This window comes from Urocampus carinirostris, chromosome 5, assembly GCF_059441175.1.
Source record: "Urocampus carinirostris isolate Australia breed hairy pipefish chromosome 5, RoL_Ucar_1.0, whole genome shotgun sequence".
Classification (NCBI taxonomy): domain Eukaryota; kingdom Metazoa; phylum Chordata; class Actinopteri; order Syngnathiformes; family Syngnathidae; genus Urocampus; species Urocampus carinirostris.
In genome coordinates this window covers 43,876,625-43,904,272 of record NC_142353.1, presented here as the reverse complement: position 1 = coordinate 43,904,272, position 27,648 = coordinate 43,876,625, and the positions used below count along the sequence as shown (strand labels likewise).

Sequence of the window (27,648 nt, the reverse complement as noted above, 5' to 3'; positions counted from 1 at the left end):
AAGGGGTGGTGAGAGAGAGACAGAGAGAGAGAGAGAAATACAAGTACAGTGTCTTTGTTCGAGGCACCTGGCTTTGGCAACATCAAGTTGACATATTTCAAAGGGAGAGGAAGAAAGAAATCCAAAGAGAAATAGAAAGACAGAAGGAGAGAAAAGCGAAAAGAAAGCGCGAAGGGTAGGAAGAGAGAAAGAGAAGAGACACAAAGAGCAACAAAAGAAGAGAAAAAGAGAGACACAGAGAGTGAAAGAGAGAGAGGGAGAAAAGGGGTGGAAAAGAGAGAGACAGAGAGAGAAAGACAGAGTGAGAGAGACAGAGAAAGAGTGAGACAGAGAGAGCAAGAGAGCGAAACAAATACAAGTACAGTGTCTTTGTTCGAGGCACCTTTTTTTGGCAACATCAAGTGGACATATTTAATAATAATAATAATAATTTCCTTTGTATTGTCATTCTTTGTAAGAACGAAATGTCGATACACCTGACCCGTTAAAGCGAGCCGATGCAGCCGCAGCCAACAGAGGGCGCCGCCATTTTACCAATGTTATAAGTCTTAGGTATGACTCGGCCGAGGCGCGAACCAGCGACCTCCCAGTCTCAAAGCGGGCGCCCTACCATCTAGGCTTCAACCTGCAGCTTGTTTTTCTCTTGCGCTTCTCTGAGTGTTGTCTCGCGGGCCGCATTCAATCCCTTAGCGGGCCTGATCTGGCCCGCGGGCCGCCTCTTTGACACCTGTGCCGTAGAGCAACCAAACATGTGATTCACATCTTTTTCGGCCAATCGCAGGCTTTGTTATGCCCGGCTTTAGCCTATCTGAGCTTGTATATGCTAAAAAGGACCCGCCTCCTTTAACCTCAATGACTTTAGCCAATAGTGACCGATTCAAATGATGATTGACACATTAGTTAGGAAACGAAACACCGGAATACATATCCCAGCATACACCGCAGACTAGGGCAGCACGGCGGCGCAGTGGTTAGCGCATGTGCGGCACAGTTCAAGTCATGGGAACCTCCTGCGTGGGTTCAAATCCAGCTCCAGACTTCCTGTGCAGAGTTTGTATGTTCTCCCCGTGCTTGCGTGGGTTTCCTCCGGGCACTCCGGTTTCCTCCCACATTCCAAAGACATGCATTTGTGGTGGATTGGCCGGTCCAAATTGTTCCTAGGTGTGAATGAGCGAGCGAGTTGTCTGTCCCAGTGTGCCCTGCGATTGGCTGTCAACCAGTTCAGGGTGTCCCCTGCCCACTGCCCGATGATTGCTGGGATGGGCTCCAGCACCCCCGCGATCCTATTGAGGATAAGCGGTGCAGCTAATGAGATGAGATGAGTCTCCGTCAAGCCTCCTCTCTCGATCTTCTGCGTCCTTTTCTCGGCCCACGTTTTTACCGCAAACTGGTTTGCCGGCTCCTCCCATGGGCGTGCCAGGAAAGCCCCCACGTGGGGTCCACCCCCACATATGGGGGCAGATTTATTTTCCCTAACAATAGAACTAAGTGAACTCCATTGAAATCGGCCGAATTAGCTGTTTGGATTTATTTTCATTTTGTTTCTGTCTCATTTGATGTTCGTTTTGCCAGAGATCAAAGAGATCAAAGCCAGGAGAGAAAGCTTACCACGTGTTGTGAGTCATCATTTCATTCATATTTAGTTTCTTTTGTCTTTTATTAGCATATTTGGTATTGGAGTCATCTAAAAGTCATTGAAAGTAATCAAGTTAAAGTAACCCTACCCAACCCTGATGTTAAGAATTCAATACCTTTTGACGTTTCACGCCGGGGAGACATTTTTTGACAGGGTAACTTCCGGGTTCTTCTTATTTTCCCGGGCGGAGGCCATGTGACTCCAGTCGTCCAATCAGACGAGTCCACATCCAGAACCGAAGAGCCACGCTTTAATAAAGGCAGACTGCTGGCGACGTAATGGCCCACTCACAGGAAAGCGCGCCGAGGTGAGGCGAGAAACGGCCGAAGAACACTCGCCGACACTCGGAGCGAATGCAGTGCCACACGCGGGGCGCCCGAAGAGACAACCTCCCGGCCTTTTGGGACCCAACCGGACTCTCCTACTAACCCAAACGGCGAGAATTCCGCTCGACACTTGATAAACGGGTTTCTCCATTATTCGCCAATTGCCTCCATTAAAAACTCTGGGGCACCTTACGCGGTGTGAAGTGTGAGAGGAGCCGCCGCCGGTCCGCCATGGAGAACGCTCACACGAAGAGTGTGGAAGAAGTTTACGGTTATTTCAGCGTCAACGAGAGCACGGGACTGTCTCTGGAGGAGGTGAAACGACTGAAGGAGAAATGGGGCTTGAACGGTAAGACAATTCGATGAATGAGACGTGAAAAAAACACGCGGAGTGGAAAAGTTCGACGTCACGTAAGCGCAGGTGACCCGAGGGCTTCCTGTTTCTTCATACAGTCATCACCACTTTAAAGCGTGAAAGGAAGAGAAAGAGAGGAGAAAAATATATAGAGAGGGAGAGAAAGCAAGAGAAAAATGAAAGAGAGCAAAATAAAAAGTCAAAGAGACAGAAAAGGAGAAAAAAAGATGGAGAGTCAAATAAAGAGAGGGTGAAAAAAGAAGGAAATGAAGAGAATGAATGAGAATAGATCTGAAAGAGAAAGATGGGAACAGCGTGAAGGAGAAGGTTAGTCAGAGAGAGAAATAAATCGATCAAGTGAGGGAGAGCAAGATGGAAAGAGAGGGGGAAAAATGTAGAAAAAAAAGAGAAATATGGAGAAAAAGTGAAGCGGATAGCGGGAGCAAAAAAGAGAAATGGACAAAATAAGAGCGAGAGACGGAAAAAGAGAGAGAAAAACATAGAGGGAAAGCAAGAGAAAAATAAATTGATAATGAGAGAGGTTATAGAGAGAGCAAAATAAAAAGACAGACAGAAAAGGAGAAAGAAAGATGGAGAGAGTCAAATGAAGAGAAAGAGAGGGTGAAAAAAGGAAATAAATGAAGACATTGAATGAACAAGAATAGATAGAAAGATGGGAACATGGATAGCGTGAAGGAGAAAGTTAGTCAGAGAGAGAGAGAAATAAATGGATCAAGTGAGGTGTAAGAGAGGGGGAGAAATGTTGAAATAAAAAGAGAGAAATATGGAGAAAAAGTGAAGCGGATAGAGGGAGCAAGAATGAAAGAGAAATGGACAAAATAAGAGCAAGAGAGAGAGAAAAAAAAATAAAGAGAAAGCAAGAGAAAAATAAATTGATAGAGGTTAGAAAGAGAGCAAAATAAAAATACAGAGACAGAAAAGGAGAAAGTCAAATAGAATAGAGGGTGAAAAAAGAAGGCAATAAATGAAGAGATAGAATGAATGAGAATAGATATAGAAAGATGGGAACATCGCATGAAGGAGAAGGTTTGTCAGAGAGAGAAATGGATAGATCAAGTGAGGGAGAACAAGATAGAAAGAGAAATAGGGGATCAAATGTAGAAATAAAAAGGGAGAAATATGGAGAAAAGGTGAAGCAGATAAAGAGGGAGCAAGAAAGGAGAAATAGAAAAAATAAGAGTGAGAGACAGAGAGAGAAAAATATGTAGAGGGAAAATAAGAAAGAAAAAGCAAGAGAAAAATAAAGATAAAGGTTAGAAATAGCAAAATGAAAAGACAGACAGAAAAGGAGAAAGAAGGATAGTCAAACAAATAAAGAGAAATGGGGTGAAAAAAGGAAATAAATGAAAAGATAGAATGAATGAAAATAAATATAGAGAAAGATGGCGTGAAGGAGAAGGTTAGTCCGAGAGAAATAAATAGATCAAATGAGGAAGAACTAGATAGAGGGGAATAAATGAAGAGGGAGATATGTAGAAATGAAGAGAAATGGGGAAAAAAGTGAAGCAGATAAAGAGGGAGCAAGAAAGAGAAATGGACAAAATAAGAGCGAGTGAGACAGAGAAAGATAGTCAAGTTTTTAATACATAACGACCGCATACTTGTCAACCTCAGCGAATTGCTCCCCGTATTAATGCTTGAAATTATCCTTATTAACCGGTAATACCATAAAGTCAAGCGCACCCAGTGCATTTTTCAAGGAAAACAAATTTTGCACATACATAAGCCGCACCTGATTATAAGCCGCATGTGCCCACATTGAAACCCGAGATATTGTGAGCCGCCGGACGTTTAATAAACTAATACGTGTCTGTTATGCCTCATATCATTGGAAAGCTTACTCTTGGGATTCAAGATATCATGACTGTTTTAAAAAAATGTACTCCTCACAGAAACGTCCCGATCAGACAGACAACTTACCCAAAAACGAATGAAGTCGGTGTGAGTCCTCAATTATGTCCCCTGGTCGTTATCAAATGAGTTGAATGCCTTTGTTACATCAAGAACAATACAGAGAATCCAACCGTGTAAAATATTTACTCCCAAAAAACATAATAATGCAGACAGATTAAAAAAAAATCTGCCTAAAAGTATTTCTGCTTAGACGTTCCTTTCCCTCAAAAACTTCCCTATAAAAATAAACGTTCCCCATATGGCTTTTGACCTTTTGATTGCACCACTCTCGGCCATTCGCAGGTTTTTTTTTCCACATAGCGTAGCCTGAAAACTACAGACCACACTGACACACAATAGGACTACATTTCCCATGGTACTTGGACCAGGAGGAAGTTCTTTTAGTTACTGAATGACACAAACATCCACGGCTCATTTGATTTGATACACAGGGTAGAAATATTAACTAAATATGTAATTTCGAATTGAAGCCAACATTGATCTATATGTAAGGTGATTTCAAAATATACCCGTTAGAGAAACGTCACGATCAGTCTGAAATAGGATACATAAAAACTAAATGCTTTGTTACATCAAGGACAATCCATAGAATCTAACCGTGTAAAGTATTGTTGGGAATTAAATATCAAAATGTACCGTTTACCAAACTGTTCGAATTAATTATCTTTATCTGACTCCATTAACCAAACACGACTTACATCCACCCAATAATTTATGCGCACTCGTTTCTTGACTGAAAAGATGAACAGGAAAGCCGACATTTCCACACGGGGGCAGATTTAATTTCATTAACAATTTAACTTAAGTGTACTCCATCGATAACAGCCGAATTAGTGTCGTTAGTCTCTGGGAAGCCCTCTTCTAAAGTTCTCTACTTTTGTCTTCTTGGCCCACGTCTCCCCGTAAAATGGCATCCTGGCTCCTCCCATGGGGGTACCAAGGAATTGTCTTGCGCCCACCGTTCTCACAACACAACGCTTTGTTCTCTAAACGATGCCTGCCGTCCTCCGTCAGAGTCCTGTTATCAAAATTCCCTGGTCTAAATATTCTGCATTTGGAACAGCGTGACCTGCCATTGAACTAAAGCCTACTTAGTGAAAATCTTCATTGCATTATGAGTCAATCGTATAAAATCCTTTAGTCAAATGTATAAAATCCTTCAGTATTTATACCAAAACGCACGATAATGCCGACAGATGAATAAAAATCCGCCTTAAGATATTCTGGCTTCATTGGAAGCTGCTTTTTGTAATCCGTTCGTTTCGCCACGTTATTTCCTCCTACAAATAAATAAACTCGTAAAATTATTCCCAATATGGTAAGTAGCCCTCCCCTTTCGATTGACATCTTTTCTATGATGAGGGTCTGTTCATGCTAGTTTTTTTTCACGCGCATATATTCTAAGTGTCTTACTGAACGGGCTTCTGGCAGTCATGATAAAAAATGCATAAATTAGCCGCATCTTCACAGAAGCCGCAGGGTTGAAAACTTGGGGGAAAAAAAGTCATGGCTTATAAACCGAATTTTACAGTAATCCTATTTACTCACAGCAAGACGGACTATGTAGAATACCGCGACCGGCTCCATTGGTTCACTCCCAAGATCCGGCTCATGGAGACGTTTCATTGGTGAATGTCACGAGTCTGTTGCCTCACCACTGACAACAGCACTGTCAAATATAGTCAAGTCATATTTATTTGTGACGCCCTTTATCACAAAAAGTCTCAAAGGGCTGTACAGAACACAAAAAAACGTAGTAAAATATAACATCAGCTATATAAAACATTTTTGGAGGAACGGAAAAATGTTAAGAAAAATATGGAAAAACTAAATGTGTAATAATATTGTAATTAAAGTTCATACTCGGGTAAAAAAAACTATTTGGAGCGAGATAGCTAGCCAAAATAGTAAAAAATGATAAAATGTTAGCTCGATTAGCATGCAAAAAAATGTAAAAAGCTAGGTAGATAGCTTGCTAAATAGCTAAAAATGTACAAAGATAGCTAGCTACAAAGCTAAATGGTAAATGGACTGCATTTCTATAGCGCTTTTCAAGTCATTCAAGGCCTCCCAAAGCGCTTTACAATGTGCTTCACACTCACACACCAATAGCAGCCATGTAAGGCGCCGACCTGCTTATTGGGGGCATTAGGGATTCAGTGTCTTACCCAAGGACACTTCGACATATACCACGGAAGAGCCGGGAATCGAACCTGCGATCTCTTGATCCCAAGACGTGCGCTTTACCTCCTGAGCCAATGCCGCCCTAAGCTAAAAAAAAGTAGCTCGATGGCTAGCTAAAAAACCTGCACATTTTTTATTCATTTGCTTTATGAAACCCAATTACTGGATTGAAGTTTTTTTTGTACCACTAGGAGGCAGTAAATATTACACACGGTTCATTTAAAGACTAACACTGCTCCAAATTTGACAGTTTAAATGCTCACCTCCACGACATTACGGTTGATGGTGTCCAAGATTCTCATTGGACAGATCAGGGTGACCTAAAACATTAGAAAGGAGAAAATAAAACGTCACTAAAAATCAATATAGGCTCATACATTTCACGACTCGGCCCTTGTTTGCCTTTTCTTTCGACATATCGGTAAATGCTATATTTGAAATTGCTACCTATTTATCTATGTAGTCGCTATTTTGAATGCTGACGTGGTCCGAAAAAACGTAAACTACGCTCTTGGTGGACCTTTTAAAGAGTCTTTTGCAACCTTCATGCTGCAGAGTAGAATGAGTTACCTACCATTACACCATCCCCTGATCTAAAACCCACATGAGGGCAAGGAAAAACTCAAACCTCAGGAAAATGAAGAGACTTGCAAGGGAATCTATGGACAATACACAGACATCAACATGAACTATAAGGTAATCACAGAATAGTTGGTTGACAGCTTTATGTGCTAAAATCTTAACCGATGCAGCAGGTTCTAGATCAGGGGTGTGAAACTCATTTTAACTCGGGGTCCACACGATAGAACAAACATTCTGTCGGGGGCCGGACTAGTAGATTAAAGAGAAAGAAAAAGAGAGATAAAGAAATAAGAGAAAGAGGGAGGGAAAAGGAGTGGCGGGAGAAAGATAGAAAAAGAGAGAGGGAGAGAGCGTGAGAAACAAAAGATAAAAAGTCGTGAGAGAGGGGGGGAAAAGAAAGGGAGAGGAAGAAAGAAATCCAAAGAGAAATAGAAAGACAGAAGGAGAGACAAGAAAGCGCGAAGGGTATAAAGAGAGAAAGAGAAAAGGAAAGAAGGAAGTTAGAGCAAAAGATGTTAAAAGATACAGAGAAAGAGACAAAGAGCAACACAGGAGGAGAAAAAGAGAGACACAAGAGTGTGAAAGAAAGAGTGGGAGAAAAGGGGTGGGAAAGAGAGAGAGACAAATAAATAAAAGTACAGTGTCTTTTGCTCTGGCAACATCAAGTTGACTTATTTCAACCTGCAGCTTGTTTTTCTCTTGCACTTCTCTGAGTGTTGTCTCGCAGGCCGGATTCAATCCCTTAGCGGGCCTGATCTGCCCCGCGGGCCGCCTGTTTGACACCTGTGCTTTAAAGCTACAAACGGAAAACTGTATTTTGAAGCAGTGAGTCTAATAAGACTAAATTTAAAACAAAAATCGAGCACTTCCTTGTTTCAAAGGCACAAATGGCTATCTGCCTTGCGCATGTATTTGCGCACTGGGTATTGGTAAGACGTACTATGAAGTACTTTCAGACCAACCGGATGAGTACCCAATGGGCAAGATGAGGTTGGTCTACAGCAGTGTTTTTCAACTAGTGTGCCGTGAGACCTTGTCTAGTTTGCCGCTGCAATTTTATCTTTCCCAAAAATTCAGGCCATTATTCAGTATTTTTGCTATCTTCAGACGAGGAACTGTAATAGTCATCCATATCAGTAGGTGGCAGATTTTTATATACTTTTTATATACTAATTATACATTTACAGCGGGACCTCGCAGTTCCACGTTCGCGGGTTCAGAGCTTCGCGGGTCTAAAAAAAAATAATAATAAAAGGATTGGCAAAGATTTTTTATTTTTTTTTATTTTATTTTTTTAAGCATTTTTGAACTGCTTAAAATGGCCACATAAAAAGGAAATGGGACCCAGTTTGATATACATTTCAAAGATGACAACCTGTTGGCACCATGTCGTTACTGTGTTACCAGGTAAATTATCAGAATTATGGTTAAATAGACTCGATCACTCAAATAATTTTCCTGGAAAATCACAATAACCAAGCGCTACTTCGCGGATTTTCACTTTTCGCGGGTTGTTTTGGTCCCCCTTAGCCGCGATAACCAAAGGATTACTGTAATAACTTGTTCAACAAAGCGGTTTAAAAAATAAAAGCATATCATTATTTATTTTAAGTATTATTTTTTTCTTTTTATATACTAATGACCTACTTATAAGGTAGTACAGTGAAATATTTGACATAACTTCATTTTCAAACTTTTTCCACAGACTGTGTCCCCCGGAACCTTTTTATAAATAAGTGTACCTTGGTTCAAAAACGCTTAAAAAACACTGGTCTACAGGAAACAAGTTTTTTTTCTATTATTCCCCGTTGAAAAATCGTTAAAAGGCTATACAATTTGAAACGATCAAAGAGAACATAAAATACGGGAAATGCGTTCAAGTTGAAAGGTATGTGACCGCATTGTGACCTGTAGACAATGCCAACATATATGATAGCAACTCAGATTAAACAACCATTGTTTTTGTTTTTTTAAAGATTTATTATGTCACATAGAAATGTTTGCTTTTATTGTATTTCTACTGTTTGATTTCTTAATATGAAATGAAATGATCTGCATTTATATAGCGCTTTTCAAGTCAATGACTCCTCAAAGCGCTTTACAATGTGCTCCACATTTCCCAATAGCGGCCTTGCAGCCATGTAAGGCGCTAACCTGCTTATTGGGGGTATTAGGGGTTCAGTGTCTTACCCAAGGACACTTCGACATGTAACACGGACGAGCCGGGATTTGAACTGGGATCCCTTGATCCCAAGACGAGCGCTCTACCTCCTGAGCTACTGCCGCCCCCAAATATAACAGTAGGTGGCAGTAGATTTGTATATACTTTTCATATACTAATTATACATTTAATAACTTCATACAATTTACTATCCTATTAATACCTGATTAAAAATGAATTTCAGTGTTAGGCGTGTTACTGAAAAAAAGTAATAAGTCGATTAGTTCTTTCATTTAAAAAGTAGTTCCGTTACCCCCCACGTTACTGACAGCCGAAAGTAACACGTCACTCTGAATGTAACTAGTTACAAATTGCCGAATATACTCGCATCGAAACCAGCCCCCTAAAACTGCTTAAAAATGGCCACATAAAAAGGAAATGCCACCCAGTTTTATATACATTTCAAAGACGACAACCTGTTAGTACCATGTTGTTACTGTATAACCAGGTAAATTATTGAAAGTATGGTTGAATAGACTCAATCAACCACTAATAATTTTCCTAGAAAATCACAATGACCAGGCCATGGTGAGATTTTCTGTCCTTAGTTGCAGGCACCACATTGGAGACTCCTGGTGTACACCAGCCATTGGAAACGGTGAACTTTTATTTATTAGCCGGTGACAGTCTTGAGATCTTGCAAACGAACACTTAGCGGAGACACTCCATTTCCATTTTGCATCGTCTCCAAACCACTCAAAGATCTCCTATTCAGGGCTATGTCAAAGACGTATTCTTGTTTTTCTACTGCATGCTTGGAATATTTCAAAAAATAATTTTACAAATAGAAAAGACAGAAATTCAGTACACTTTTTACCGTTAACGTTTGCCCCATTGATTTTGTTCTTTTGATTTGTTTAAATGGTAAATGATCTGCATTTATATAGCGCTTTTCAAGTCAATGAGACTTCCCAAAGCGCTTTACAATGTGCTTCACACTTACCCATTCACACACACACCAATAGGGAGTCAGCCATGCACGGCGCCTACCTGCTTATTGGGAGCATTAGGGATTCAGTGTCTTGCTCAAGGACACTTCGACATATAACACGGAGGAGCCGGGAATCGAACCTGCGACCTCTTGATCCCAAGACGAGCGCTCTACTTCCTGAGCTTTAAAACATAGGCATTATTCAAAAACCCAATCTTTTTCAAGTACACCTTTAAAAAATATATTCTCCAACTCGCCCCAAAAAATAAGATAATGCGGGGGGTTTTTTGTGTTAAAAATAAATGTCTTTTTTTATTTATAAACCCCCAAATTTGCTCGTGTCTAAAACAACCCAAGCCAGTACGGGAGAGCAGATGTGGTCGGGATCAAAAGCAGGTCGTAAGTCGGGACGGGAGAGCAGACGTGGTCAGGATCAAAACGGGTCGTAGCCGGAGACAGACGGTAGCAAAAACGGGACAGGTGGGAGTCGGGGTCGAAAAAGGCTTGCCTAATATTTACACTGAGGTTCGCAGAAAGACTGACAACAGGGTATTGAGAGGACTGGGTCCGAATAGGGACAGGGTTTAGCGTTGTTGCTAGCAGATCAAAAGAGGAGCCAACAAATAACAGAAGACATTGTAGCGCGTCATCTGCTTTTAAAAAGAAGCAGAGTTCTCCACCATGCGGTAACAACAGTTGAGTTACAAAATGTAGTTGATAACTCATTAGAGTACTAGTTACCAGAAAAAGTAATTGCCTTCCTGTGTAACGCGTAACTCCGAACACTGCTCGTAGGCAAAGCCAATTGATGTCACTGCAAATCCGATTACACGGCCTCTAGCTTTTATTGTGCCCACAATGGAAATGTTCGCTTGCATTGGATTTCTCGTGAAAGTTGTCCACTGCTGTCGGCATTCTCAGTTTCTAGATCGGTCACGCCATCATGCACCCAAATTTCTCCTCCTGTTCAGTTTCTAGTTTCATCACATCCACTACACAGCATCATCTCCAAAAAGAAGAGCAGTTTCAGCAACAGACTGCTATCATAGTCTTGTTCCACGGACAGACTGAGGAGATCATTTCTTTCTCATGTCATGAGGCTCTTTAACTCCACCCGGGGGAGTTAAAGCCCACATTAAACCCTACCCCCACATTTACCCTATTCTTATTACAGTGTGATTTCCGTAGCACTATTTAAATACTCCATACCAAACAAAACTACACTAAGTAACTTTGCACAAAACTGCGCTAGTAGAAACAAATGATGGTCCCACCATATGTGGCAAAGTTTATAACAGAATTTGTTTTACTATGCAATAACACTATTACTAATTACCATAATAATAATAATAATAATCATTAAACTAATATTTCAACCTTGAACGTTCCTGTAAAATTGGCCTAACATACCATTCCAAGTTGTACCCAAATTAAATCAAATGCTGTTCTTTAACAGTTTGGAGAAAATAGATGTTTTTTGTCTTTTTTAAAAAGGTAACACTCTAAAGTTTTGTCCCAAACTAAAATAATCACTGCAAGTGGTAGTAATATTGCGTAATCAGAGTTGGAATATACAGAAATAGAAGGTTCCACGGACAGACCGAGAAGATGATTTCTTCCTCATGCCGTGAGGCTCTTTAACTCCACCCGGGGAGTAAAAGCCCACATTAAACTGCCACATTTGCATATTACCCTATTTTTATTACAGCGTGTATTTTCCATAGCACTATTTAAATACTCTATAGCAACACGTTATATTGGGTATTTTTGTATTCTATATCTTTGTTTTTTCTTATTTTATTTTTCAACACGAGGATACTGCTGTGTGAATTTCCCTACGGGGATGAAGAAAGTAGCTATCTACTAAAAAACACCCTTGCTAATAATACCTTTTATATGAAAACACTTAAGTTCACAATTTGTATCTGAAAATCTGATAATTGGTACAGTTTCCAAAAGCATTTTACCGTATTTCAGCATATACATAGAACAGGGGTGTCAAACCCGTTTGAACTCAGGGGCCACACGATAGAACAAACTGTTCGGGGCCGGACTGGTAGATTAAAGGGAAAGAAAGAGAGATGAATAAAAGAGAAAGAGGGAGGGGAAAAGGAGAGAGGGCGCGACAAAGAAGGAAAAAGAGAGAGGGAGAGAGCGTGAGAAACAAAAGATAAAAAGTGGTGAGAGAGGAAGAAAGAAATCCAAAGAGAAATAGAAAGACAGAAGGAGAGGAAAGAGAAAATAAAGCACGAAGGGTAGGAAGAGAGAAAGAGAAAAGAGAGAAAAGGAAGAGAAAAAGAGAGTCACAGAGAGCGAAAGAGACGGAGACAGAAAGAAAGAAAAAAGAGAGAGAGAGAAAAAAAAATACAAGTACAGTGTCTTTGAAGCACCTGGCTTTGGCAACATCAAGTTGACATATTTCAACCTGCAGCTTGTTTTTCTCTTGCGCTTCTCTGAGTGTTGTCTCGCGGGCCGGATTCAATCCCTTAGCGGGCCTGATCTGGCCCGCGGGCTGCCTGTTTGACACCTGTGACATAGAACTATGTAATTTACATTGGCATTTTTGAAAAGGCCACATTTTTGAGTTCTTGGTGCGTTCGCTATAATGTCCTGTTCTCGCAGTTCCTGTTTTGGAAGAGGAAGCGAAAGTCACATGTCCATCTGGAAAAAATATAATATATTTCTATTTCTTTTTTTTTTTGTATGTCCACCTTTGGCATTCTTCCCTTGACGAATAGAATTACCAGCTGAAGAAGGTAAGGTTATGTCAGTACTTGTACTGCAAATTTACAAACGACTCTTGGAATGATTCTTTAATTGTTTGCTCTCTCCATTTAGGGAAATCTTTATGGGAACTTGTCCTTGAACAGTTTGAAGACTTACTCGTACGAATTCTTCTGTTGGCTGCCTGTATTTCTTTTGTAAGTATGTCGTGTCTTTTTCCTGTTTTGGGCTTAGAGTGTATTTCATGTCTAACCCAGGGCTCTGTAACCCAAAATGTTGAACGACCGTGGGGAGACCAACAAATGTAAAAGGCTTACTTAAGACTATTTTTACATTGGAGCAAATGGGGCCTGGGTTTCAAAGTCAAACGGTCGTAAGTCCAAATCAAAATGGCTACAAGTTGGGGGCCAGACTGATCAAATGTATAATTGAACCTACTGAAAATCTCCCAAATCTATTCCAACATGGTCAGATATTTAAAGCAATGTTGTAAGATGGCTTTGTCAATAATCTTTAATTTTCAACAGGCACAAGACAAATGACTTCAATGTAATTAAGCAGTGTCTGAAACTCATGACACAAAGTTAGCGGACACCAGCCATAAAGTTGCCTGGCCCATTTTTCACAACTTGAAAAACACTAATCGCAAAAAAACTTGTTCTTGCACAGTATTAAGGATTGATAATCAGAATCTATAACGGAACAACACATTAAAATTAAGTTTATTATAAATATACTTTTATTCCATGTATATGACATCACTGTTTTCCATCTGCCATCAGTATGTACCTGTATTTACTCATCTTCATCCATGCAATGTTTGCGTTGCGTCGTCTGCTACAAGCCACGTGAACTCCTCTTTCCACGATGCTTTTAATGTACGTTTACGTTTTGTAGCGTCATCAATTTTGTTAGCTTCTTTTGAATCTTTCTTCTGGGGCTGAGGTTTTGGCTTGATTCCTAACCACTTCTCCATTTTTCTTGTGTTCTCTGTGCGTCTACTTTGGAAAATGATATGCAAATGTACGACCTTATAACGCTCGGGAAAGTCCGGAAGCAGGAAGTTATCCGATGCAGGCTTCTGACTGGCTGCCGAGTATGCAAATTGCCAAACGAACCGAAATTTCCGAACCGAACGAAGATTTCAAAATCGGAATAAAGCAAGCTTTCAGTTATTTTTTTTTTTTCTTTTTTTTATTTCTTGTGAAAGTTGTCGCCCACCCGGGCGGAGACGTTTTGTAAGTTGTACGCCCGACATAAAAGATGCACGCCCTGGGCGTCGGGCCAGACGTTATTTCAGACACTAAATTAAGGCATCAGTAGCTTATACTGTAGTTTCTATTTTAGCTAATGTGGGCTAAATTGACTTCAAACAAAAAAAGCAATAACAATTTTCTATCCACACAACTGAAATATTTTAGAGTACATAATATGGTTTCTGACCTCACCCTTGCTTGATATTAATGTATTTGCAGTATCAAGTACTGTATTTTCCGCACTATAGGGCGCACCGGGTTATAGGGCGCACCCCCAAAAAATAGTTTTCGGTCCTATATCTTCCATACATAAGGCGCACCGGATTATAAGTCGCTACAATGGGAACGTCGACAAAACAGTCGGATGATTCAGTCAAACTGATTACCCCCTTAACATTCCCAAAGCTTGCAAAGAAGCAAATACGTGTCGTAGACACGTGCGGACGCGGTGTCCGTACGATGTCACTTAAATGCGTCATTTCAAATATCATTCGGAAGGTTAAAGTCTTGGAATTCAAGAAATGCCAACCATTCCTTAGTTTCTATTTTCTTTTTCGCTCGCAACTTTACTGTACATATGACAATAAACACTTGGAATTGAGTTGAATTCACTCAACTCATCACAGCAACATCAAGATCGTTCTAAAACAAGATACCGGGAAAATATAAAGCCGCATAGCTCACCTAAGTTCTCACGTTCAATAATGATACGCAATCATGGTCTTCTTACAACCGTGAGTGTAGTAAATCCAGGAGAGTAAAATATTTACAAATGCAGACTAATGAAACATGTTTCTTTATGGCGTAGTTAAGCAAGCTTGCTATTCAGTCATCTTTTTCGGCCAATTGCAGGGTTTGTTTTGGCCCTCTAGCCAATCCGAGGCTCCGAATAACTTCAGCCAATAGCGATCGATGTAACGAATGATTGACACATCTTTTTCGGCCAATTGCAGGGTTTGTTTTGGCCCTCTAGCCAATCCGAGGCTCCGAATAACTTTAGCCAATAGCGATCGATTCAAATGATGATTGACACATTGGTTAGCCTTTGAAACGCCAGTATATAAATCCCAGAATACACCGCGAACGACTTCGCCTTCGGGGGAAAATCGAGTCGGCGGCTGTTGCGTAAGTTGCGAGACCTTGCGAATTTAATATTGAGCCATATATAAGGCGCACTGTGTTATAAGGCGCATGGTCAGCTTTTGAAAAAAATTAAGACTTTTAGGTGCGTCTTATAGTGCGGAAAATACGGTTTCCTATGGATGCCTGCCTTGTATCCTGCAAATAACAAAACTCTTTCCACGTCTTACTAAAAGCGTCCACGTACGAGTGAAAATTGCTGAAGGCGTTAACACCGGGCCCTGTAAGATGAACGGCTCTCATGCGGCGTAGGAAGCGCGTGGCGCTGAGGTGCGAACATTTTCAGTTTGCTTAACTCGTCTGAAGTTACATGCACTCGTCCGAGAGTTCAAACACTTGAAGGTTTTGTGATCCTACTCGGGCATCGTGACAACAGCTGCTTTTTAGCAATATGAATGATGGGCCCTGGAAAGTCAAAGCCCCAGTGTGTCATATTTGAGAACTAGTTGGCACGAAAACCAGTGCCAAGAGCAGAGTGTAGGAGCAAGATGCCAGACAAACATGGCGGTGACTTCTAGGTAGGGGACTCCGCTATGTAATAGATTTTATTTATTTATTCATGTTTTTATAAAAATCACAATGGTATGATAGTATAAGATTTTTTCCACAGTATTCAAATCCTTTTTCTTAATGAAAATGTTTTTTCTACCACTAGGAGGCACTACATTACACTGTCCCTTCAAGGGTCGTAATAATAACAGGTATAGTCTTATGGGCTTAATTGTCCTTTCCTCAGTCGGAATGTTATTTATTTGGCTAACTCAATCTTTGCCTTTATACTTTGTATCATCCGTTTTGGAACTTTTTCTATTTAAGCACAACTGTGACACGAATATAGGTAACAACCTTTTTTTAAAAAAACATTTTTTTACCTTACATATATTAGAAATACTCTGTTAAAATATGTCAGTGGCTGCTTACAATACAGATTTTTGCTAAAAACATTAAATCTGGTTGGTGCATACAATTGCAAATGTTTGAAAACAATTAAAAGCCCGTGTAAAAACAAAAAACTGACATTTATGACAAATTTCCCAATTGGTGGCTGACTATTGCACTGACACTTTATTTTCTGTATGCGTTGTTACCTTTAGTTTCCTTTTATTTTAACAAAGGTAAAGAAATGTGTGCCTTTTGTTATCTATCTTGTTCTAAAAAGCCTTTCGGAAAAATTTACTCTAAGATTTTTAGGCGTTTTATCGTCCTATTTAATATTTTCACATTCACCGACCCTTTAACCGCCATGGTTGTTGGGCCACCTGTGGTGTGTCTTGATAAAGTACAACCTGGTGGTTTTTGGGACAGGGGTTTGCCTCCCCGCATGAAAAGCAATAGTATTGGTTTCCATGTTTACCAGTAGTTTGAATAGTCTGCTGATCTGACTCCGATATTGCACCTTCATCATCTGGTCGCCGTTGTCCTACACTGTAAAGCGTCATTCTGCAGATATGAGCGGTACCTCTGCATTGTCAGGCAGCGGCGTTTGATAATACTCAAACTAGATTCTAAAACACTGGGGGACAAAACTATTCAGAAATTTTGAGTATCGCATTGTCAAATATGCATTGTATCACTTGAGATTTTCATCTTTTTGTTGAAAAACACTTTGTGGCAATGATGTTACATCCTTATTTATTTATTTTTTGTGACATTAAAGGCTTGAGGGCTCTCTGTCCGGTAAAGGAAACTGTTTTTTTGTGTTAATATTACGGTATATCTAAAGAGACCAAGAGGAAGCCCGCGATTGACATGGATAGGTGGTGTTATGAGTGCACTGCAGGAAAGAGGTCGAAATCTAGTGCAAGCTCGATCTCTTGTAGGTGATAGGAATGAGTGGAGAGTTGATGTAAAAGGATAGTGGGATGTTTAGACGTGTTCCAACGGATGGGCAGGGCACCTGTATGATGCGGCAGGGGTAAACCAGAAAAAGCTGTTGTGTCACCCTACACCCGAGTGACATGGCGGCTCTCTTGTGTCCACTTTCATCTGGAACGACGAATGCATGACCAACTTGGGTGCCGAGGTGCTTAACTTGTTTGTGTGTTTGGGCATTTGGGTTGGCCATGGTCCAAAGATTTTTGTGTTTTTGCTACTTTTTCCCTTAATTTTCTTTTGTTATTGTATGTGTTTGTCTTGCTGTCGGTCATCCCTCTCGAGGGATATGACCAGGGTAGGTAGCTAGATAGATGCACAGTAGTCCTTTTTGGACACATTTCATAATGCTCAGTCACTTTCTAAACTGAAAAGCTGACTTATGCATTTGGACCATGGAACCCTTGAATTATTCACCAAATCTTCTCCACCAATGCCAATATCTTAATTAGCTGTTGCAATTAAATCGTATATGGTGTTAGTTGTTGTGATCAAACAAAATATTTAAGAGTACATTTAATATTTGGCAATAAACAGCCTTAGTAGAAAGAGGTAGTACAGATAATAACAGCCGCAACAATCAGTCACTCCTTCCTCTGATGGTTCACCAGCTTGTTCAGTATCTGGTGTAGGATGGCGAACTATTCTTTAACCAGTATTTTTTCAAATTGGGATTTGAGGTCATTTTATCACATCCATTACCTAGTACCTGGAGGTAGTCTGTCTGCCTGCTCTTTTTTTGACGAGCGACGTCATTTTGAAGGTGGGAGTCGGGTCCTAAACTATCGCTAGCACAACGGGAACACTGGTTGCAGAATCTCGTTAGATCTTTGTTTTGTCTGTTGCAATACTGAGGAGCCTGTTTTTCAAGTGAGACAAAAACTACCCCACTATGTACTCTCAATGGGAAATGAGCACAACAATGATTTACGTTAACTGCTGCAGATGTTATCTGGACTCTTGACAAAACATGGCATTGGTCTATAACTGGGTCAGAAACCCAAACTGTTGTAAGGGCCCGATTGAAAGGAATAAACCAAAAACAGAATTTATCTGGAGCGGCAAAAAAAATAAGCCTTATATCGGTGTCTGAAATATCGTCTTCCCGGACGACTTGCACAACGTCTCTGCCAGGGTGGCCGACAACTTTTTCAAGAAAGAAAAAAAAAATCTTTTGTTTTTACGGTATTTATTTTTTTCAAATCAAAAGTTTGCTTTTATTCCAATTTTGAAATCTTCATTCGGTTTGGAAATATTTCTAAATTTCGGTTAGTTTGGTAATTTGCATACTCGGCAACCAAACAGAAGTCTGCATTGAATAACTTCCCTTATTATTGTTCAGTGTTTAATGTAGTGTTTGAAATAACGTCTGCCCGGAAGAAAAAAAAAAAAAAAACAACCTAAAGATCTGCAGCCAATCAGAAGCCTGCATCGAATAACTTGCTTCCAGACTTTCCCGAGCGTTATAAGGTCGTGCATTTGCATATAATTTTGCAAAGTTGATGCACAGAGAACACAAGAAAAATGGAGAAGTGGTTAGGAATCAGGCCAAAACCTCAGCCCCAGAGGATTCAAAAGAAGCTAACAAAATTGATGACGCCACAAAACATGAAAGTATATTAAAAGCATCGTGGAAAGAGGAGTTCACGTGGCTTGTAACAGACGAGGCAACGTAAACATTGCATGAATGAAGATGAGTAAATACAGGTACATATTGATGGCAGATGGAAAACTGATGTCATATACATGCAATGAATGTTATAAGTATATTTATAATAAACTTAATTTTAAATTGTTGTTCTGTTATATATATATATATACTGATTATCAATCCTTAATACTTTGCAAGAATGGGTTGTTTTAGGATTAGTGTTTAAAGTTGTGAAAAATGGGGCAGGCAACTTTATGGCTGGGCAGCAACTTTTCAGAGTTGTCTGCCCTGGTGTCCGCTCACTTTTTGTCATGAGTTTCAGACACTGCTTATATGAGCCTTATAATAAGTGATAGGCTTCTTGTATGTACAGTATCTATAATGGCTATATTAGCATACTATCCTTATGACTCTGTTGGATTCTGTGGAGAATGAAGCACCACGTGACTACTCTGTTGTAGTACACCACCTCAAGTTTAACTTCATAATAATAATGAAACAAGTACCTTTCATTGCTTTGATAGAATTAAATGCAGTTAAGAAATCCAATTTTTGATATTTTTATTTTAAGGATTTTGAAAAACAAAAAAAATGGAATGTTCATAATGTGGCAACAGAGTGCGATAAATGCCGCATACATTTAGAAAACAGTAGCCTTTTGAAAAGCTAAATAAAATCACCTTATGCAATTTATGTTTGCATGGGTAAAACACAGCAGCATCCGCAGGACAAGGAACGCAACCTCCACGTGGTGTCCTGTGGACGGCCACATGGCCGACGAATGCGTCTCCCACCCGCTACACGAACGCTTCGGTACAAGTTACCCAAAGCTGACCTCATCCGCTTTCGGAGCGGCCAATTCGCGGAACTCGTAACACAACCGAAGCGTTCCATGTCGTTCCTACAGATCATCTTTAGACGACTTGAAGCGATCTAACAACAACAACAACAACAGCAGCATCCTTTTCTCTCCCTTGATACCAAATCACGCTCGACTCCGTCAGGGGAGGGACAAAATCAGCAGAGGAGAAATGTAGCGTAGCAGTTGAAATGTAATGTTCTACTCATATGCACAGCATTAGAAAATATGGAGTTTTTTTCATGTCTTTAAACGGAAATACATTTCTTCCCCAATGTTTTTCAATATGTTGACATTTTTGGAAAGGTACCAAGGAGCCACTCAGGCTCAGGAGCCGCGGGTTGACGACCCTGGGTCTATATGTTCATGTTTAGAGCATGGGAATTAGGATTCTTGAGTGTAGTAGTCAATTCTAGATTTGGCCATGCTGTATATTCTGGAGAAGATAGTATTAAGTGCTGAGTGGATGAGGGTTTGGTGTTCTTCAGGAGACTCCTACGTTGCAGTCTAGCTCTAACAAACCCGTGTTGGAACTTGGGCTTTTGTTCGGAGATGGTGCAAATGCTCACTCCTAAAATCAACCAACCATTTAGTAAAACGGCAAAGACGTTTTTGTAGCATCAGTATAATTATCAAGTTATTTGTTGTTGGAGAATCATTTGAATATTTTAAAACAAACCCAACAATAACCTGTTTTATTCAAAACACGTAGTTAAGCCACACTGTTTCAAATTACTATGTACAATAATGTATGAAGCATATCATAATTAACAAATGTGAAATTAGACTTTTATTTCTTCTTCCCTCCCAGTGATCTTTTGTCACTGTTTCTTCCTGCATAAACCCTTTATGCTTGAGGATTTTTCAAAGGTTCTCAGTTGGTTTGACGGTCAGGAAAGGATGGGAGTCATCCATTCACATTTTTTCTTTCCTGTCTATTACATACCTTGATGTAAAGGATTTTCTTGCAACAAAAAAATTACAATGACCATCAAGTCAAGTCCCGTTTATTTGTGATGCCCTTAATCACAAAGAGTCTCGAAGGGCTGCACAGACTATTATGACACCATCACCTTATCTAAAACCTACACGAGGGCAAATAATACAGAGATATTGTCAACATAATAATAATAATAATAATTTCCTTTGTATTGTCATTCTTTGTAACAATGTACACAGAACGAAATGTCGATACACCTGACCCGTTGTAGCGAGCCGATGCAGCCGCAGCCAACAGAGGGCGCCGCCATTTTACTAATGTTATAAGTCTTAGGTATGACTCGGCCGAGGCGCGAACCAGCTACCTCCCAGTCTCAAAGCGGGCGCTCTACCATTTAGGCTACTGAGCTGGTATAAAATATTGGTCCTTCATAAGCTATAGAATAGAAGTGTGTTTTAAGCTTGGATTTAAACATTTCCACTAAGGTTGCAGATCGGATCTCAGGGGGCAGAGCATTGTAGAACACCGGGGCTCGAATGGAGAACGCTCTCAACCTGCGTATTTCTTCTTGACTCTTGGGAACACTAGTAGACCAGCATTTTCAGAGCGAAGGCTCCGGACCGGAACATAGGGGGAAATTAAATCTGAAAGATATGACTGAGAAAGTCTATGCATGATTTTGTATACTACCAACAACCTTAAAATCACATCTTAAGCTAACAGGGAGCCAATGCAGGTTAGCTCAAATCGGGGTCATGTGATCAAACTTTCTGGTCTTGGTTAAAAGCGTCGCTGCAGCATTTTGTACCAGCTGAAGGCTCTTGATTTTGGACTTCGGGAGACCTGAGAGTAGGGCATTAGTCATCGAGACGGTGTTTTTCAAAATATTGTTTCCAATTTGATCCACACAAAAGATGGTCTGTCAAAAATGTCATACTCTTATCACATTAATCCTTTTATCGACTTAAAATGGTATGTCCAGCTCGCTTTACTCAGGAGGTAGTGTATGTCATGGGACCAAGAGGTCTCAGGTTCGATTCTCGGCTCCTCTGAGATCACGATCAAAGTGTCCTTGAGTAAGACACAAGTAGGCGCCGTGCAATGCTGATGCGATTATTGGTGTGGTAATGGGTAAGTGTGAAATACATGGTCAAGGGAGGTATTCATTGGCGTTACAAGTGCAATAGAAACGCAGGCCATTTACCATTAACAGACTCTATACTGGTGATGCAGCTTTCTAGGGACATGTTTACCAACTACCTTCCATAATACACAGATTAACCTCCCAGGCTTGCACTTCATACGTCAGGCAATACTTTAGTACTGCTAAGAATCTTTTATTGCTGTCTGCACTTGTCCTAAAAGGGAGGAACTGAAAGTGCTCCCCAACCCAATTTAGAAGCTTTGGAGCATCCATGGTGAAAAACATATGAGAATTTGCATTAAAATAGCAGTTTGGGAAGCTGTTTTCAAGTTGGTCCTGAGAAGTCGGTGTTTTTGAACAGTTGTTTTTTTGCTTATTGATGTATGTGGCCAAAATAATGCATGGGATTCGTTTACCGAGTCTTGGGTCTACTTAAAAATTGAACACATTCTTTTCTCACTTCATGAGAAAACTGTAAAGCATTTCGCATAATTGCCAACAAAATTGAATAATATTGCTACAAGTTGATTTCATTTTTTTCGGTCAACTGTTGTGTAAATGTTAGTTATATGAAGAGAATTACAGTATAACATTCTTTGTATAGGATCCTGTCTATATTTTTCCAAGTCATGTGCGTGTAGAGCTGTTATGTAGTGTATAGCAGGCAGTCAGGTGATATGGAGGTGTCAGTGGTTGCTGTGTGACAAGGGAACAGAGAGCCACTCAAGACTAAATTTGGGCTTCAGGCCGCCTAGTAGGTTCACGCCTAATATCTACCGTGCCTAGAAGTCAAATTAAGGCAAAAAAAAAAACTAATATAAAAAGGATTTTGTTTAAACAAGAATATTTAACGGAGTATAATTATGATTATCCGGACAATGACAGGCTGTGTAAAACCCACATACCTATAATGATCAGTCCTGTTTTTGTCACTTAGGAAACTTTAAAAATTGATCCCTTTCTGGCACAGTAACGGCTATAGTTAAAACATTCCAAAAATAATCATATAAGCATTTGAGTCACCGCTGGTATGTTTTTCCTTGTAAAAGTAATAAGTCATTTTTACGTTCACTTTGCAAGTTTGTTATTTTTGTAATTGTCTGTGATAAAGATTTACCCTTTCACTTTGGGTCAAAAGAAATTAAAAGAAAAAATAATTCATCTTACAAGAATATAACTCATGTTAAATTGCTTTGATAGATTTTCAGTTGGATTCAAAATATCTGCTTATTGTCGAGTCATGTTTATTTGTATAGCCGTTTATCACAAGGAGTGTGAAAGGGCTGCACAGACCGATTATTGCAAACCACAGACTATCATAACACCATCCCCTGATCTAAAACCTACATGAGGGTAAATAATACATTGTCAACATAAAATATAGGTTATTCATATTCTATAGAATAGAAGTGTGTTTTAAGCTTAGATTGATACATTTCCACTGAGGTTGCAGATCAAATCTCAGGGGGAAGAGTATTCCACAGCACTGGGGCCCGAATGGAGAACGACCTCTAACCTGCGGAATTCTTCTTGGCTCTTGGGATCACTAGTAGCATTTTCAGAGCAAAGGCTCCGGACCGGAACATAAGGGGAAATTAAATCTTAGATAGGAAGGAGCAAGTCCATGCATGTTCTTTTATTGCAGAGTTTTTTTTTTTTTCCCCCTTTTTTAAATTGTTGCGCTTTCCTAGAACCACAATTGCATCATGGCTTAATTGCCTACTCTCGAATCCTGGTCAAATGGTAAATCATTGTTTTGGGAAACGGAACTCGCTCCCAGGCAGCCAACCTGCATCACACGAGTTTCCATGACTACTCCCTGTTGCTCCGGTTCCATAGTCTTTTATTTTTCTGGTTTCTTTTGGTGTTCTAAAAACTTAGGGGAGAAAAAGCAGCACCATTTAAGAGTCTGTGCATATTTCACGAATTTTTCTCTCTATTTCAAATCGGAAATTGTTTTTTTACTTTTTTTTCTTAACTCTCGTCCCGTTAAGGGTAAATCATTAAAACACAAGTTATAATAGCAAACAAACTGTTAAACAGGTTTCTTTTGGTTGTTTGCTTAATCAAACGTGATGCAATGAGATAATGGCAAAGAAGTTGCACAAACACTGCTGTTACTGTAGCTCACGCCTTGCCATCTTTATATTCCATCTGCAGCACAATTGAACTTTCACCCTTCAGTTTTAAAGACTTACGGATGATTCATTTCTTTCTATGATGGTTGCAAACCAGTAGACGGCTAATCTATTTTACTACTAAAAGCATCCCATATTCAGTTTGTGTATTCATATAGACACTTGTATCTAATAAATGTGTCGTACAGTACATAAGCAGTGTTCATTTTACCTGTGAAAAGTGATGGGTCCCGGGGACTCGCATGCTCAAAAATCTATGGGTCCCAACAGAGATCTATGGGTCCCCAAAATTTTGTGTTATCGAGGTTGAAATTGTACATTGGCGACAAATATATAAATAAATATATAAATCCATATATTCATTCAGTTTTAATCATCACACTTAATTGGTAATACAAAGTAGTTATTACTTCAGATTTTTCAGTTCACAAAAATATTGTACATTATACTAAATAATATTGCTGAAATATTAGTCTATATATTCATGTTTTAATCACTTCAGATTTTTCAGTTCATACATTCTTCGTGGTTTGCTGTCCCGCCACAATTGTAATGCCTTCTCAAGGTCCAGTTGCAGCAACGGAATTTCCATAGCTAATTTGTGGTTTTCATTGTCGTTGTCGATCCAATGTGCTTTTCTGAAAGTTCGTATTGCGAAATGATTTATGCAATCCAGTTTTTTTGTCACGCTGGTTGCACGCATCACAGAACATGTAGCCTCCATTATCATCCTCCTCATAGCGTAACCAGGTATATAATTGAGTCCATTTTGGCAGAAAAGTCCTTTTCTTGCTAGGAGTATTCTTTTGTTATCTTTCGTCGAATCGTTCGCTTCAAAACATGTGTTTTCCTTGCCATCACGGTCTTCTGAAGAATTTCTCCGCCGTTTTTTCGTGACGGAATTATTGCCGTTGTTACCACATTCTGTATTATGTTTCAACTTGTTTTAAGTGCGGTAAATCTTTGTTAAAAAAAATAAATAATCGGGTAATAATGAGAATTTGGTGTAAAAAAAAATTGCGTCCCGGGGACGCACGTTGATTTGACCCAATGCGTCCCCAGCAAAAATGATGCTGGGACGCGGGCAAAATGAGAACACTGCATAAGGCTGAAATAAAATCTCTAGGACAAAATGTCACGCTTTTAAGTATTATTTATGAAGGAATTTCATGCAAATTGAGTGGGCCTGTTCCTATTTACATACCCTCATTGAGTTTACGCTGTCACACTTATAATGAAATGGTATTTTGAGATATGGTCACCAATGATTTAAAACATGTTTTTATTTTCTGGTTTTAGGTCCTGGCTTGGTTTGAGGAGGGAGAAGAAACTATTACTGCCTTTGTGGAACCTTTTGTAATTTTACTCATTCTTATTGCTAATGCCATCGTTGGGGTGTGGCAGGTGAGTTGGACTAGAATGTGGTTTGTCCTCAACATTACCTCCCGTCTTATTTATACATGAGAGAAAAAGTCACGGCGGTTGGAAATTTTTGCAATAATTAGCATATTATTTAAACATGGTTATTAAAGTAAATTATTTCCAGTCATCATCAAAAGACTGGAGACAATTTACTTCCCACCACAGAATAACAATCTGATCAAATATGTATTTTTTCTACTTTCTAGTATTTAAGTTATATTGTTGTACACATAAGGAAAGTTAAAATGACATTAATTTGTGTACGCTAAGTTGATATATTGATTTCAGGAACGTAATGCTGAAGATGCCATTGAGGCGCTCAAGGAATATGAGCCCGAGATGGGCAAAGTCTACCGGCAGGACAGAAAGACTGTCCAGAGGATCAAAGCGAGAGACATAGTTCCTGGAGACATTGTTGAAGTCGCTGGTAGGAAAATCGTCTTTTCTGTTTTTATATACCGAATACATGATAAAATGCCTATTATAATTACTGCAACACAACGTGACAACTTTTAGTGAAAAAAAAGTGTGGTCACTAAGATTTGTAATAATATTGGTTTCAAAATTAATTTAGAGAGTCAATTTCCTTAAAATTTTTGTTTTTTTTGGGGTTTTTTTACCAACGGATTATAATTCAAATTGGATATCATGGAAGGTTGCCCACTGTAATTCATTTAGAATTAGAATTGTCTTTATTGACAGTGATATCAACATTGTTAGACGGTGGCACACCAGGGTAAAAAAAAATTAATATAAATAATAATAATAATAATAATAATAATTTCCTTGTATTGTCATTCTGTGTAACAATGTACACAGAACAAAATGTCGATTGCATCTGACCCGATGCAGCCGCAGCCAAGAGAGGGCGCCGCCGACCACTTTTTAAGTCTTAGGAATGACTCGGCCGGGGCGCGAACCCGAACCTCCCAGTCTCAAAGCGGGCGCCTTAAAGACTTTGAAGAGAAAACAGAATCTCAGATGAAAAGGCAGGAAAAAAACAATTACAGCATCGTGCGTAGAAAAACTAGCCTAAATTGTAATGATAATGATGCAATGAAGAATAGCACATTGTGATAATAGAGCAGTGATATTAAAAAACATTATAATATACATTTTTTTTTTACCTCTTTCAGTTTCATGCAATGATTTATATTTTAAAAACAGATACTTTATTCATCCCTGTAGTGAAATTCACACTTCCAGCAGTATCCTTGTGTAGAAAAATAAAATAATATAAATGATATGGAATACACAGATACCCAATATAACGAGTATTTAAATAGTGCTATGGAAAATACACACTGTAATAAACATAGGGTAATTTGCAAATGTGAGGTGGGGTTTAATGTGGGCTTTTACTCCCCTGGGTGGAGTTAAAGAGCCTCCTGTCCGTGGAACAAGACTGTGACATCAGTCTGTCGCTGAAGCTGCTCTTTTGTTTGGAGACATGAGTCCAAGAAAAGATTAAGAAATATAAAACTTCAGAGACATTAGCTGCTACACTAGTGCGCGCCACCATCTCGATTTTAATTGGTACGATTTGAAAAATGTTTCCACTACCTTTCAGTTTTTCAAATGTAAGAAAACTTTTGTTGGATAGTTTCTGAATTGTCCCAAGGTGCAAACTATGGATATTTTCTAAATAGAGTACTTTGAAATACCTCTGAGTATGAAATTCAAAGAAAACGGCAAAATAATTAAACCAATTACACAGCCCGACTTGCAGATGCTCCCCAATATTGACAATTGTATATTTTGGTCATCTTTCCGATCTCCTCTTTCTTCCACTTAGTCACTTTACTTCCACATCCTCTCACATTTCGTGACCCTATAACTAGGGTTTGCGAGACCTTTCGGTCTCCCGCCACATTTCTTTGCCTTGCTGTCTCTTAAGGAGTAGAGATAGAGAGGAGAGGATCCCCAGTCCCCTCGCTCCCTCCACTTTAGTCACCTCTTGCGACACGCAGCGGACCACGGTGGGAGAATTCACACCTCCCATGGGGAGAGGGCCCCTCACCACAGGAAAAAGATGGGATAGGAATGAGTGGAGAGGTGTTGTAAAAGGATAGTGGGATGTTTAGACGTGTTCCAAGGGATGGGCAGGGCACCTGTATGATGCGGCAGGGGTAAACCAGCGAAAGCTGTCGGGCCCTGCTGTTGAACAGAAGAGTGTGTTGTGTCACCCTGACCCGAGTGACACGGCCGCTTTCTTGTGTCCCGTTTCATCTGGAGGGACGAAAGCATGACCAACTTGGGTGCCGAGGCGCCTAACTTATTTGGGTGGTTGGCCATGGTCAATTCTTTTTGTTTTTTGCTACTTTTTCCTTTT

General features: G+C 39.7%; 1 protein-coding gene across 2 annotated transcripts in view; it reads left to right on the top strand.

The window, feature by feature from the left end:
• The first annotated feature begins 1,866 nt into the window (after positions 1-1,866).
• The window catches only part of atp2a2a (ATPase sarcoplasmic/endoplasmic reticulum Ca2+ transporting 2a), a 66,801-nt gene continuing 41,019 nt past the window's right edge, over positions 1,867-27,648 (top strand). Inside the window, exons 1-5 of one of the 2 annotated variants that reach the window (XM_088336936.1) lie at positions 1,867-2,311; positions 12,909-12,926; positions 13,009-13,091; positions 25,194-25,298; positions 25,605-25,743. In XM_088336936.1, coding sequence (XP_088193062.1) covers positions 2,194-2,311; positions 12,909-12,926; positions 13,009-13,091; positions 25,194-25,298; positions 25,605-25,743 — 463 coding nt within the window. In that variant the 5' untranslated portion in view covers positions 1,867-2,193. The remainder of the gene's footprint in view (positions 2,312-12,908; positions 12,927-13,008; positions 13,092-25,193; positions 25,299-25,604; positions 25,744-27,648) is intronic. The other variant, XM_088336935.1, reaches the window with a different exon arrangement.